Source organism: Ambystoma mexicanum, chromosome 14 (genome assembly GCF_040938575.1).
Source record: "Ambystoma mexicanum isolate Mex_15411 chromosome 14, UKY_AmexF1_1, whole genome shotgun sequence".
NCBI classification, from domain to species: Eukaryota; Metazoa; Chordata; class Amphibia; order Caudata; family Ambystomatidae; genus Ambystoma; species Ambystoma mexicanum.
This window is the reverse complement of record NC_090940.1, coordinates 303,415,743-303,431,346: the sequence shown is the minus strand read 5'-3', so window position 1 is coordinate 303,431,346 and position 15,604 is coordinate 303,415,743. Positions and strand designations below refer to the sequence as shown.

General features: G+C 41.0%; 1 protein-coding gene across 5 annotated transcripts in view; it reads left to right on the top strand.

Moving 5' to 3' along the window:
- Positions 1-12,488, top strand: part of FOXN3 (forkhead box N3) — a 1,349,433-nt gene extending 1,336,945 nt beyond the window's left edge. For all 5 annotated transcript variants that reach the window (XM_069637430.1, XM_069637431.1, XM_069637432.1 and 2 more), the window contains one exon: positions 2,606-12,488. In XM_069637430.1, coding sequence (XP_069493531.1) covers positions 2,606-3,152 — 547 coding nt within the window. In that variant the 3' untranslated portion in view covers positions 3,153-12,488. The remainder of the gene's footprint in view (positions 1-2,605) is intronic.
- Positions 12,489-15,604: the final 3,116 nt, after the last annotated feature.

The window sequence follows — 15,604 nt, the reverse complement described above, 5'->3', positions numbered from 1 at the left end:
AAGGATCCCATTTCGCTACTGTGACAAGGCTCTCAATAAGTCACGTGATGACATAAATCATGTTACTGTTTTTATTATGAAATACCTTACTAGAATAGGCAATTGTGGCTCTCACGCTAGGGGTGGTCCCTGTTCACTTCACCTAAATCTTAAACAGGCCACCATGCTCCCCACCCGGGCTCCTTACCATCCCAGGTGTTAACCTGTTCACTATAGCCAGGGTCCCGCCTACGTGTATGCTGACCTTAACCTAAGGGTGCCTGATGCTTTTTCTCCCTAACCTCCCATAGGGAATTTCTAGGGACCTCGGTCGTGGTAGTCTGATTGCCCTGTAGTGCTGTTCCTCTGAGTCTTTCACTCGCTCTTTCCTGACACTCCTGTTCCAGATTTGCCTCTACTCTCCTTCCCCCTCCTGGTCTCATCACTCCCCTCACTTTTCCTGCCTCCATTGTCCACCTTCCTCCTGTTCTTACTCTGCCTTTCACTCCTCCTCCTCTTTCTCTTACTGGTCTTATCGCCCCTCTTCCTTATCCTGGTTCCAGTCACCACCACCCCCTGTTCTTACTCTGCCTTTTACTCCTCTGATCTACCTCCTCCTCCTGGTCCTAGTGCTGCTCTCACTTCTTCTGTCTCTGCTGTTCACCCCTCCCATCTTCACTCCCACCTAACTCTGCCTTGCACCACTCTTGTCGCCACTCCCTCCTAACTCTCCTGGTCCTACTCCCTTCTTTTCCTCTATCTCACCTCCAAGCATACAACAACATTGCTACCCCTCTCTCAATCCTACCACCTTACCGTCACTCTTCATACACGACAGTACTCCTTCACATGCTGCACACTCCTCTCTGATCTCACCTTCATCAACCTCACTCAAATACCTTACACTGCAGACTGAACCTCCAGGCTTTTTATAGTCCTCCCCTTCCTCTCAAGAAAGTTCTCTCAGCTCCCATTGCATGCTCGAGTTAGCCGTTTCACTGGGCCAATCTCTTTCTTCCTTCATAAGAGCCTGTCCCACCTCCTTCAGTTTCCATTTCTGTCCAGCGTGCCATGTGGCATTGTTAGTCCTCTTGCTCCCATTTGCTGCCAGTAAGAGCCTGTCCAAAAAGGGTTTGGGGAGTGCTCCCTGGTCTCCCCTAGTGTGTGTATTCCCTTGCTGGTTCCACTTCCACCACCTGTGTTCCGCTGCTCCCCTGTTACCAGACTTGAGATTGGGGAGTACGTTTTGGGTCTCCCATCTGGCTCCTGAATAGGGAAGGATAGTTAGTTGTAACTAAAGAACCACTTCTTTCCTCCTGTTCCTGCTGGGTCTTGTAAGTCGACGCAAGTGGTACTTGCAGTTTTCCTCTGGTCTATGCTTTTTCCTGATATCCATTGTTTATTGCAGGAAAGTGAGAAGTCTGGTGCATTTTGGTAGCTGTAGCCACTCGTGTCGAGCTAACGGGCTGTTCTGTCCTTCATGCCACTGGAAAAATTCGAAGGAGAAGCCTGGCCAGCACAGTTTGCATGACTCCAAACATACCGGGAGCCTGGGAGGGCTGTCCCTCTGAGCTCCCTTACATCAATGTTGGTGTAAGTCTGGCTCAGGCATGGCCCTGGACACCCACCTATCCTAGTTTGAGAGGGGTCCTTGGCACTCCCTGGGAAGGTCATATCCCGACCCTGTCACATTACACAGGGAAGAGGCACTGGCAATATGCTAACAGTGTAATTCAAATGAATTACAACAGACATTTTACAGATGTAGGCAAACAAAAGCTCCTGTGCAGCAGCACCACGGAATCTGTGAGCTGGTACTTACCCAAGGTTCACCTTTACAATGAGGGCAGGGCCTTTGAATGTTTGAAGCCATCTCCTACGGGGGCATTTCCAGATTGCTGCATTTCCGCTTCCATGGAGTAGGCTAGTAGGTCATGTCTCCTTCAACTGAAAGACTGTCCATTCATGTTCTCTCTTCTTTTTATAAACCTTTAGCGATAATTAAACATCAACATAAAATGTCATGAAGCATCCAATTAAACTCACGCTGTATAGGACATTAATGTGACAAAGGTGAATGTTGATTGCACATCCTGTAGAGCAAATTCATCAGCAGCCTCACCTTGTTGCATCATTTCTATAAAAGTTAAGTTAAAGTTATTAGCTTTTAGTTGTTCAACACATGGTCATGGCCCATTGACCAGCCCAGGTAAAGACATATAAACTTGCATTTCATAGCATCGCTGGGCTGGGTCGTGGTGTAAGGTTATTTACACTAGTTCTGTTTGTATTCTCAGCCTCTTTCTTGGATTGGAGGAGTCATTGCTTATTTTAGGCACCACACTTCAATATTCTTCATTGCACCATTAAAGACCTAGTGGTTGTCCCCCACTACTATATCACTGTCATGGATTTCTGGTTTTAGGATTATCCTTATGGATCCCTTTTCTCCTGCCCCTATTAGCTGGTATACCTGATTGTCACCCCAAGCCCAGGAGAGAAAGGAATGCAAACCACTCACTACATCCACCCTGACATTTGACATTTTCCAAATGTTTTGTTGTAATGTGAGCTTTACATCAGTCCAAGTCTCAAAGATTAATCTTATTTTGAAATATTTCAACAGGAATGGAATAGGAAACTGCCGCCTGAGGACAGAGAGTGAACCGTCGTGTGACTCGCCAGTCGTCAGCAGCGACCCAAAGGAGGATCACAACTACAGCAGTGCCAAATCTTCCAACAACAGAAGCACGTCCCCTGGCAGTGACTCAATTTCCACCTCCTCCGCCGACGACCACTACGAGTTTGCCACCAAGGTTAGTCATGACCACAGCGAGGCCAGCGCCCAGAGTCATGAAAGCCACAGTGAGGCAGAGGAGGAGGACAGGAAACTGATCAAGAAAGAGCCCAAGGACCCTCTGGCCGACAGTGGCTATGCCTCGCAGCACAAGAAAAAGCAACATTTACTGAAGGCAAAAAAGCCACCAAGCGACACACTGCCACTCAAAAAGAGACGCACAGAGAAGCCGCCTGAGAGCGACGATGAAGAGATGAAAGAAGCTGCCGGGTCACTCTTGCATTTAGCAGGAATCCGATCATGTTTGAACAACATCACCAATCGGACGGCAAAAGGGCAAAAAGAGCAAAAAGAGAAGGAAACCACAAAAAATTAGAGCAAATCAGTGATTTGTTAAGACTTGAAAATTTAGCTTCAGCACGTCAGATGAATTCTAATGATTTGTGGCAATATCAGCAATTACTTTTTATTTTATTTTTTTTGCCTTTTTTCCCGTTTGTTACCCTTGAGATTTTTATTTTTTAAAGGAGATTGAAGCCATATAACTCATACTGACACTCAGCTAATTTACAAAAGCTTTTCATTAACTGAAGACAACGAGTAACTTAACAAAAATAGCCAAAACCCATCGCCGCTTTCTCTGGCTTTCCAAGTGCAACCGCATGTTTAACATGCAGGGAAATCAACATCAAAACAATTGGAAATACAGTTGGTAGCGGAACATTCTGCAATCAGTGAAATCATTCAAGCTTTGCTCTTTCTCAGATTTTCTCTGATTTGGTTTTCTTTATTTCTATCCTCAAACCTCACCAACCTCCTCCACCCCCCCCACCAAGATCAAGTGAAAACCATATGAAAATGTAGGTCATGATCTGCAGAGGTGAGCACTATGGATGTTCTCTTCACCTCGGAGAGCCAAGAACCTGGGCACGGATGCCAGCAAAAGCACGCACATCGCTCGCCTGTGCACTGTGTTGATCCATGGTGAAAGCTGGCCGACGTTAGGTTAAGGGGAATTGGAGGAACATTCAGTTGAAGTATGTTTGGAGCAGGTTATAGTGAAAAAGAGAGGAAATGTGTCGAAAGGAATGCTTGCTTTAATCATTGAATTTTGTCATCTTTAAATTAAGCCATAAGCCTGAGGATTGGCACTGCGTGCAAAAAAAGACTTCTCTCTGCATATAAGTATGTGAATAGATGGATATATATAATATATATTTATATATGCCTATGTGTATAGACGTATGCATATATACATGTATATGTGTGTATATATCTATATATATATATATTTATACACAAAACAAGCTACAGTAAGTCTTCAAAACTGCCCGGGTCAAAAGCAATCAATTCTCAGAAAATGTGCAGTTGATTTGAAGGAGAAAGCATTGATTCTAATATTTTTATTTTGATAAAAGCTCCACTCTTACAGAAATAACATGCTACAAAGCCTGCCATGAGTATTCTGCTATATTCAAAAGCATATTGATGGACAAATCCATACACTTTAAGTTTTACAAAGCTCAAAAACTGCCTTTCGAAGTGGAGTGCGCAGTTTTACGTCAGTCAGGGTTCATCGTTGCAAAACTGTCAGCAAGGTTTCCAGAATCAACCAGCATAGCCACAATGATCCAGAGTGCATGGATTCCATTCGTAAAAACACAGAAAACTGCAAAAAAAATAAACACAACACTTTTTTTATTCAAAGATAACAAAGTTCTTGTATGGTAAAAAAATGTATTTAGCATGAAGCATGAATTATTTTCATATAAATCTAGAAAATAGAGAAAAAGGCAATGCCTCTCCTTTTAAGGCCTCAAGGCCTGGACTACTTTCTGTTTTCTTTTTTTTTTTTTTTTGGAAGCAGGTGTTTAAGGTTTAACCTTCTTCAGGGACAAACACTGACTGTTGGGGAACTTACTCTCTGCAATATAATTAAAAAAAGTACTTCATGCTCTGGTAGGGCTTGGATGGTTCAATTATACTGCCTTGTCTGCACATTCAGCCCCCTACTGTACTTCTCTGTTTATAAAAGATAAGTTTGTTCTTTTCTCCTCCTTGTCTGTTCATGTTTAACATAATGCAATAATTGGTCGGCGATTTTAGTAGTGAGTGTGTATGATCAAATCAAGTGTGTAAAGATGTTTTCTGTTGCCCCGGGCATGTTCTGACTTCAGGATGAAACGGCTCAGTTCACAATTGCTGTCCCGCTTTCCTTTCTAGAAAGGGAGGACTGTATGTGTATTTATCACGCGGCCTTGTTCAGGAAAGTGGATGGCACAGCTAGCACAACTGCCCCAAAATGTCACTGCCCAACTATGTGTTTCAGAAAAATGTAAACACTCGTCTTAGATCTCCTTTTGCTTTAAGCCAAATAAATATTTATGTACATTTATATAAGTAGCCATGTATTAAAGTCTGGACATGCCATCAAGGGGCATCTAGTGAAGTAAAGAACTGCACGCCTGAAGATTGATCAACTAGTTTGTTTCACCAGAACCTTGACATGGCATCATAGAAGCTTTTTACAATGTTCCCTGTTAACAATGATTGTTTTTGTAGGGTTTCTCTTAAGTTTTCAGTGGCGGAAACACTTTTTTGGCGTGATGTCATACCCACAGCAAATGATGGCCCGTATTTCACAGAAATAACATCATCACCATGAATTACATCTTGTAAAGTGCTGCACTAAGAAGTTTGAAAAATACATCATTCTGATGAGCTATGTGGAATTTGGTCAAGACGCATGTTAAGGGAAAAAAAATCTCCTTTTATAATTGGACCTGGAATGATGGTGGGGTGCATGCATTCAATCAAACCACACACCATGTTCTTGTCTCCCATGCCTATTGCTACGTTGTGAACAGTACCCAACAGCACAGTATTTCTCGCCCGATGTCCTCATACATTCATAGAATCATCCAGTTTGGATATGGAACACGATCTCTTGCATGGAAATATTACGATAAAACCAAGAAACCTTCAGTATTTGAAATCAGAATGTCAATTTGTCATTCTTGTTGTAGTTTTTCACATGTTAAATGAAACCTCGTCTATATATGGTGTAGGATTGGTCTTGGAATAGGAGTCTGGTGTGTGACATTTTCAAGAAGGTAACGGTGTGGTGGTTCACTGTATAACAGATATTTGAGCAAGTAAATTGAATCAAGAATTTAGGGGAGAGAGATAGGCATTTGGAAACAGTTAAGGATCGCATGGGTTGCAACATAATACACAGTTGATTGCATACACTGTATGCGGTATCATAGTCTCTCCCCACCACACACACACACCCTATCCATTTTCTCTCCCCTCTCCCCACTCAGTGGATCCTTTAGGGGAACTGCCATCCACTTTGGATGATGGGTGGATATCGTGCTGTAACGTTTATAAACAGAGACGACGTGTGTCCCATTCAGATGTCTCTCCATTCACAAGATAGTTTTGCTTTTTATGAAAATGTAATGTATTCCTTCAGGTGGCCCCCACTCTGAATATTTAGTTTTAAATACTGTTAGGCCAATTTTACACCATGTGCAGTGTGTATTTACATCTGTGCCAACATCTCAGCATAGCTTCCCTGCCCTGTTGCTACTTTAGGTTGAGATTTGTGATGTCATGGCCCACTACTCTGGATCCACAGTACTTACTTTCATGACAGTATCATAGGTTACGTATTTGATCGATTAAAACTGTCTAAATTGGTGATTTTGCCGCTGACGGGGATGTGCCTTTCATCCAGAATGCAGCGTCTTTCATCCAGAACAACCTTTTTTATGGCTGTTTCTCCAAAATGATATTCATCTGCTGCTTTAAAGCTCAGCCTGAGGCCCTCCTCCTCCACTCCCTTTAGTTCAGCAAGTCTGTATCCATCTTTTCTCTGCATGTACATATAGAGGCTTGCCGGGATACTTCTTGCACTAGCAAAATTATGTTACATTGGCAGGTGCCATTTCTTCATACCCACTTGGGTTTACGTCTATTCTTTTGGTTCATTGCATATCTTATGGGATCCTTTTTTAATAGAACTGCAAATGGATTGAATTCCACTCCATCAGCTTTACGGATGCACCTTTCAAAATCGCTTCGTATATACATAAGGCTTGGCACCAGATTTCTTTGTTTTTTTTTCTTTTTAACTGCAGGCTCTGGTAAGTGTCTAGTCTTCCCAGGCTTTCCCCAATTGAACTGGCTTAAGAAGCCACTTATGTAGTGATACCCGTCTAGTTGCTTTTAAGGAACAAAGTGTCAAGCATATGTTTCCAAGCAGGTAGTGTGTAAAAACTATTCTATTCAAAGCCTGATTCGCTGCATGCAGAAACGGTTCCATATGTGGCTGTTTGGTCATGGCGATTTCGCTGTTGACATGTAATTGTTACCTTTTTCCTATAATGTGCAGTCTCCCTTATCCTCTTCTTTACCCCACCCGTGGCACGGCTTCTCGCCTTGTCTCACCGCTATATGCTCCTCCCCTAAACTAAATATATATCTATAATGTAATAGTGATAACATTGCCAAAACCGAACAGTCCACTAACAAAATGGAGGCGTGAAACCACTGCAGACCAGGCAAAACCCCAAACCATTGACCCAAGCACACCATTCATGAGCTTGCTCCATATTGCTCTGTTGTCTTCATCTGGGCACTGAGCACTCATTGCACATAAATTGCACCAAGCAGTAAGCACAATAAGTAAAACAGGTTTTCTATTGATGATAAAAATGTGCCTGTGAAATGCTCTTATTAATATATTAAGAACTCCAGGACTTAGTACATCTCTCAAAAACCTGGATTATGTTAACAAATTCAAAGCATCATAGAGAGATAACTTGCTTATAAGACTTACATTACATTAAGTAATGAGATGAAATGAATTATACAAACAATGGTGTTTATTCATTAACTAATATCTGTTCAAAAAGCTATTCCACAAATTCATACAACATTCATAGTCCATAGCATTATGAAACAATTTGTAACTAGAAACATATATTCTTTCCAACGAAAAAACAGTATATATGGGTTGACAACACTCTTGTGCATAAAGTGCACAAAAGAACTTCACAAACGAATTAATCAAACATGAACTACACAAAAACCAATAAAACAAATGATCACATCCAAAACCAAACAAGAATTGTTAAAAAAAAACAACACGTTTCTGTCCTAACATCTGGTTCTTGGACATTCCTTAGAAGGACTTTCATTAATGCAACCCTTTATTACATTTAAATATGTTCTGATTACAAACTGTGTCATAATGCTAAGGGCAAGGAAGGTTGCATACACTACTTGCATAGATTGTTTTTAATAGATATTAATTAATAAGAACGATATTTGTGTGTAACTCTCAATGTATCTTATTACTTAATGTAACTTAATGTAATGTTTCAAATGCAAGCTATCTCTATATGATGTAATGAACCCTTGACTTGATGGCACTGTTGTGGTCCCACTCTGACTGGCTGGTATTGACCAGCTCCCACCAGGTTTTATATAAACCTCACCAAACTTGTGCTCCCTATGATTTCTATCACGTACGATAAAGTTTATAGTAGAGACATATCTCTGCTGCCCAGGGGTGAACATTTCAAGTTGTAAGCTACTGGCCAGCCATAAAATGTCACTGGCCACTTCAGTTCTACACAGACACACAGCACGCCATTTCTTAATCGCCAAGAGTCAATTATCACTAGCCAATGGCTAGCGGCAAGTGCATATTTCACACCCTGCTTCCCGCCATCTTTTTGCAAATCGTCATTTTTGTGCCTGGCTGTTCCGCTAAGTATAATGAGGTTACCCACAGTCGTATATGAGCTCAATGGTGAGGAGTTCTTCTCACTGTTCATGTACATGTATGAACCCCTTGACTAAAAGGCTCACTCCATGATGTGCTTCATGTGACCTATGCACCCCTCTCCTATGAGCTTTGTAACAGAGTCAATATTCCTCACTTTTCAATTTGTGCAGAAGTAGTTTTTAAATCGTGAAAAGCTTACATTAATGTGCATCCTAATACATCCTTCTTCATAATGGTGGTCTTGAACTGGGCATCATACTATGCAATGGCTGGGTGCACAGTAGTCTGTCAAGCTTTCATATGAAAGCCAAATAAATAATTTTAACAAAGGTTTGATATCAAGTTATAAGACCAATCACAAACCCTCTTGGGTGTATTTCCCCATGTCTTGTTTATTCTTCCTACTTTCAACACACAGTTTGTGAATTTAAAATATTAAGACTACAAAATATCAAATTATCAACCAGCATCACTTTTATTTCAATGTGTAAAATGCTGATTTCTAGAGTGCATGGTTTTTCTTTACCTAAAATCAGCATTTGATTTAGACTAATTCCCAATGTTTCCTTTTTTCTAATGTGAAAAAGAAAAAAAATAAGACTAACTTCGGTACTAGTTCAGTCTCGATAACAATGCATTCTTTTTTCAAAATCATTGATGTATGTTCGGATAATGTTATTTCATGGTATAGGTTGTATACTTTCAGTATTATACACCCTAAATTTGTATCTGGACAGACTGGAATTTGGCAGTTGCCCACATTTTTCCCACCTTTTCCAGAGTTGCTACATCTGGAGGTCTCGTAAGTGGAAATTGTATTCGCTTTGGTCTGTTGCTGTAGGGATGCTTTGAGCATAGTAGAGGTATTTCTGAAATATCTTAATATGTTGCAAACTTGGTAATTCTTCGGGCATCTCCAAAATTTCCCAGAACAAACCTCAGGAGATTGGCCCCTATTGCATCCTTGTGGTTGGCCTTCATAAGCAGATGTCCTTCTTCAATGATAGGGTAACATTATATTTAGGCATTTGATGGATTTTGTTCTGTCTTTGAATTAAGTAGGTTATTTGTTGTCCCTATATTTGGATGAAAAAAAACACTTGCTTGCTGTTCTTATACATTAGGTAGTGAAGGTTCATCCAGGATCTCCTGTGGTGTTCCATTTCAGATCCATTAAATCATGTAGCTGATTGTATTGCTCTGATAACCCTACATCTAGTGTCCTACTGGTGGAGTATTGCTTGATGCTGCTCTGGTAACCCTTGCTGTATGCTGACCGAGAGGAAACACAGTTATCAGTTCTTTAGTCTACCATCACTTTAATCATCACCAGATCTTCTTGGTGTAAAGAAATGCTTCTAAGCCATCTCCTCTGTGGTTTCCTGCGCCCTTTCTCATTATACGCCTCATTACTTTCAAAATCCTTAACTCAAGGGATGATGTGGTACCTGTGAATTACCGCTCAGAAGCAATCGGAAGGTAACCATTCAGTAAATACACGGTTGCCATTTTTATAGACTCTAGCCCGCTCTCTGTGTTTGACAGCACGTTTGTGACGTTTCCCCCCTAACGTCTAATGCTATTAACCTGTGATGCACAGCGTTCCACTGTTTTTCAATGCTAGGTCCGCGCTCAATAAATCATGCATATCTTTACTTCTTATATAATTTGTGATTTAATACTTTCTTTAATGGAAAGTTAAGGTGTTGTTTTGTTTTATTTTGTACAATCTGTGGATTGTACACAATATAGAAGTGCTTCCTACCAAGTGTTTCCCATTCTTTTTTTTTTTAACTATCGACAAGCACATCTACCGCCACCTGTTGTGTTTTTGTTTACCTCTAAACTTTGCATTGTTCCCTTTTCTCATTCCCCTGTAACTCAATAGTCCATTTTGGTCTTCCCAGTGCATCCATTTGGTTCGTTCTCACGGACTGTTTACAAATCCCCACTAATGTGCACTGTTAATGCACACAACTCAGCACTGTGATCAAATTTAAATAATGTTCTTCTATTTATACTTCTTTTGTGCCCCACAGGCACGCTTTATCTGTATGTTATTGCCCTCGTTTGACCACAGTTTCCTTTGGTCTACTATCACAGTTTACATCCTTGTAAATAGGACCTTTCCTTGTAACCATTTGTAGTTAAATTACAGTTCAGTCTTTTTCTGACGTTACTTATGAGGATTGACACCATGCTGCTTTTTTTGGGTTTGTGAAACAATCATTTGAATACATTGATTATTTGTTTTCTGTTTGGGATAATGAATTACTGAACTAAGCACATACTTACAAATTGGGTTGTCAGTAATTGACATAACTTAGTCATTCTTCCACGATTTATCAGACAAATATCAACCTTGCCGGCCCAAAAGAAAACAATAAATAAAATGTCTATACTTTTATGGTGCTGTATTAAGCCATTTTCTCAATTTACACACATTTTGCAATAGACCCACACACAATTTATGGTGCAAATAAACAGCCAAGTCTGTTTTGTTGGTGCTGATTTTGTGAATCTGTTTCTGCTCCTGCATTGTGTTGAGTAATGCATTTTTAGTCGGCATGGAGTGAGAATTCTGCACATGTCCAAATGTAGTTCCATGCAGGAGTTTGAAAGAGTCAACAATATTTGGGGCTGATTTACAAAGCTAAAGAAGTAGCTTAAATAAGAACTTAAGTAATTTCTTGGTGTAAGTTTGACTTATCCGATTTCTTTTTTTTTTTTTTAGCATAATGCATTTCGTTTTACTTGCACTATTTATGTTAGCTTAGTCAATCAGCTCCATTTGTCTTATTTTCGCTAGCCATTTCACTCCATGTTTTGTGACTGATATTTAACCTTCAAGTGCTTTAGTTAATGTTTTAGTTTTCATTTGTCATTTCAAGTTCGGTCATGTTTACGTGCCATTATGATCACTATTCTTGCAAATAATACATGTTATTTCAACATAATTAAACAAGCTTTCTCTTGAGATCGGGACTGATACCCCACACATGCAGTAAGTGCAGTCTACTGATCCAGTGGGGCATTACAAGTGTGTGGAGTATGAGGAAGGCACTTAAACAGCTGCGGCCAGCAGCTAAACTGGGACTTGAGTTCCCCTTTCTTCTTTTAATACAAATGGCGCCATACTGCACACCCCATATGATGGGTGTTTCTTGCGTGCGGCTTTCAAAAGAGCATGGCGTACAGTGAACAAGCACTGAAAAGTAGCAACTTTCAGTTCACGGCAGGGCACGTCAAACAATAAACCTTGAGACAATGTTATCTGAATTCTATTGTTGTTGTTAACTGTGTCATTCACACTCACTACTTAAAGCTGCCATGTTTTAAAAATGTTGGGGAGAAAATATTTCTGTATGTACGTGTATTGAAAAAAAGCATTATAAACTTGTAGATTTTTTTTTTTTACTCTTGATCCTGTAATATTTCTGAGATTTTATTTTACAGAAAAAGTGATAAAGCAATCAAAAAGGCCAAGATGGTTGAACATCAAAGCCTGAGTGTCGCAGGACCTTAACTGGCCAAGAAGCGAAAAGAGTACAATGATGAAAAAAATGCCATTTTTTCTTTCTGTACTTGATATGTGAAACTGCCAAGTTCCTGAGCATAAAATAATTACTGTGATAGGGGAGGGGTGAAGGGGAATAAGCAGTAATGTTATCTTGTATTTGTGTTTACCTAAAATGAGCAGTCAAGAGGCAAGTGCAATCAACCCGTCTTTAGGAAATATGAACAATGTTGATTTGGAGGCATACTTGCATTTTACATTTCTTGATGTGTAATCATATTGCCAAAGACAAACTATTTCATCAATTATTGTAAATAACACTTTCCCAAAACCTACCATAAAGTTTCTGTGATGTATTGTCTTCCAGTTGCAATAAAAATTACTGAGTTGCATCATTTGGTCATGTATAATGTCCTTTTTTTATTATGATTATATGTCTTGAAAAGAGAGGGTAATATAATAGTGCACCCAAAAACCTTGTAAGATGTCCTTTTTTAAGGAATAACATCATTCTAAACTCTTCTTTGTATTGTTTTCTGGTAACTTGCACCTGGCAGCTACTACCACTCTGCTGGTAGTAGCTAGTTGTAGACTAATTGTAGGCAGTTTACACTGTTAGAGTCCATCATTTTGTGACCAAACTTAAAGTGCTTTTCAGCAGTATGGATAAACCAGATGAAGAAGCCATTGTCCTTTGGAATCAGATAAAGTTGCAAATGCCAACCTTTTATAATGGCCCTAATTGTCCAGCATAGCACCATTGCAGATGAAACTGTTGAACTGGTCTTCACTTAAAAAGTTATTACAGTATTGATGCCTTCTTGTTCTCCCTTTTTATTCCTCCATACCGTAACAGGAGATAATAAATGCAATCCTCTATGGAAGAACACCTTTTCACCCAGCGTGGGCTCCTCTGGTGCCTCAGGATTACTTAAGATGTATAAGGACTGGGATGCAATATCATAAGACTAACTTTCTATGCAATTGTCGTTGTTGAGAGCAGTGAAACCAGTCAGTGGGCCTCATTACGACCCTGCCGGTCCGGAAAGAACGGCGGTGGTAAAACCGCCGCCACCTTTCTTTCCGGACCGGCTGATTAAGAGTCCTGCAGGCAGGAGGTGTCACTCCCGCCATGTCTGACCTGGCGGGTTTAACACCACCCGCCTGCAGGCGGACATGGAAACACCGGCTCTCTCATAGACGGAACCGGTGTTTCCATTGTCCCCATCCCCATGGAGTCCTATGATGCTCCATGGGAATGGGGACTTACACAATTCCGCCTCTGGAATTCCCGGGTCACCGGGGTCGTAATGCCCCGGTGATTCTGGTAATCATGGAGGCGAAATGGTAATATGGGTCTGGCGGTAACTTGTCGGTTTTTCTGGCTTGGTTACCTCCGGACTCGTAATGAGGCCCAGTGTCTTTGCAAATGTCATGTTATGCTAAAATGTTTAATTATGGACAATGTTATTAAACGTTTCAAATAGTATTTCAACTTTAAGGTACACCATGGAATCTAAAGTGCAAACAAAGGCATAATATATACACAACATCTACAAAAAGTATGAGGCAGCCTCTATTCATAAACATGTTAACTTTCTGAAATTGTAGTCATCTAATTCAGAGTCAAAGTTTTCCAGGACTGAAAAACTAAACACGATAGAGTAAAGAGCAACTAACAAGAGGTGGTGGGCAATGGGACCAGAGACTGAGAGGCTGTCACTGGCACTATGTGGGTTACATATATAGTTCATTAAACATTCCACACAATAATTCATAATCATATAACATTGGTTTCCTTGCAAAGCAGACTTTTTGATTTTGCTGATAAGGTGACCATATAGTGTAACACGTCCTCACAGTTCAGCCTGACATTACCTTTCCAGATCTTTGATATTTGCTTTCTTGCAATGATCAATGCTTTGTAGGCCCACATTCTTCTTACAACGGCGATGTGTAGATCAGAAGAGGAGGTCCAAGATGCAGCGGCGGTGCACCCACCCCAAGCACGTGAGAACCGAATCAACCTGCTGGAGGAGCTCTGTCCAGTAAGGCTCAACATTTTTGCAACTCCAAGACCATGTGCAGGCTTTTGTATGTATTGCGTCCAAGCAATAGGAACAGTCTCCAGAAGGGAGGGGTTTGTATTTCCGCATCTTCCAAGGCCCAGTTAATGGATGGTCCTTTGTTATTAGTACTGGAAGTCGAGGTCTACCTTCATACCAACAGCATTAGAAGAGATTCGACTTCAGTGTTGCTCTGCAGTCTGAAGGCACTGATGTCTTTCCCAGTTTCCTGTTCCCAGCATAACCGGCATTGCAGTCAGGGTAGGGGCTAGCCGCTGATATAGTCGAAGTGACAATGAACGGGATGGCGAGAGGTGTGAAATGACCTATGGGGTCGAGAACATCTGAATTCAGAGGCGAGAAAAACAGTAAACTGAGTTGAAAGTTTCTGTTATCTATGATTCTTAGAGGTGCACAATTTATATTTAAACATCAGATATCAACGTTTTTGAGAAATCTTCGGTCTAATACATGCCCAATTTTCCACATCCCCGCTTTTTGCCAATTTTTCCATTCCAGCATCCGATTACTGGCTTTGATTATAGCTTCGTTTTCCATAGGCGCACATCTTTGAGTAGAATATATTTCTCACCCTTATCCGCGTTTCCACTGTTGCATTGCAAAATAACTTGACAAATTGATAGGTGGCTCAAGGAGAGTGGCAATGCGTTTTCCATGGGCAAGAAGCAATCCAGCCGGTCTGGGCAAACCAGGTGTTTCTCAGTGGTTGCCAAGTTCAGTGATAGGATTTTTAAACAGTGGAACAACTTTGCCACTTGAAGTACAAGAAAATGCCTCGATTACTATTCATCTTCATTACCATCTCTTCCTTGTACTTATTGTTTAGTGGTCCCTCGCACCAGATCGGAGCATTTTTTTTTTCTTTTCAGATGTTTCTCCCCTGGCAGGAGGCGACTCCATGTTTCCTTCTTCACCATTCCCCCATCTGTAGTAGGATTGCTCCGAGTTCCCACCATAAAGAACATTGCCTTCCAAAATGACAGTGTATGTGCACACCGGTGTGACCTATTTATTTTTACTGCATGTGAAGCTCTCAAGTGACTCAGGGCGCTTTAGGGTTCTGTGATGAATCTGAGATGATCATCCCGAAGATCCTGGACTGGCACCCTTCTCGTGTGTCCAGGGAAAGGCAGACACTTCCTGACCCAGTCCTTGGGGTGGTGTCCTGTGGGAGGATCACATGGGAGGGGAATCAGGCCAGGGGAATAGGGAGAACCCTCTAAACAACTTCCTAATGACCCTACGGTCTTAATGGCCTATTGCAAAGTCGAAATACGTGATAAATAGAATGAGAGCATTGGGGACTGCAAGTTCCATAATGCCATAGGTACTGGGACGAGGAAGAGGGGCTAAGAGGCACAGAACTGCAGAAGGCTGTCTAGTATTCCTGACAACCTACACCTGAGTGGGAATTTTGAGTATTT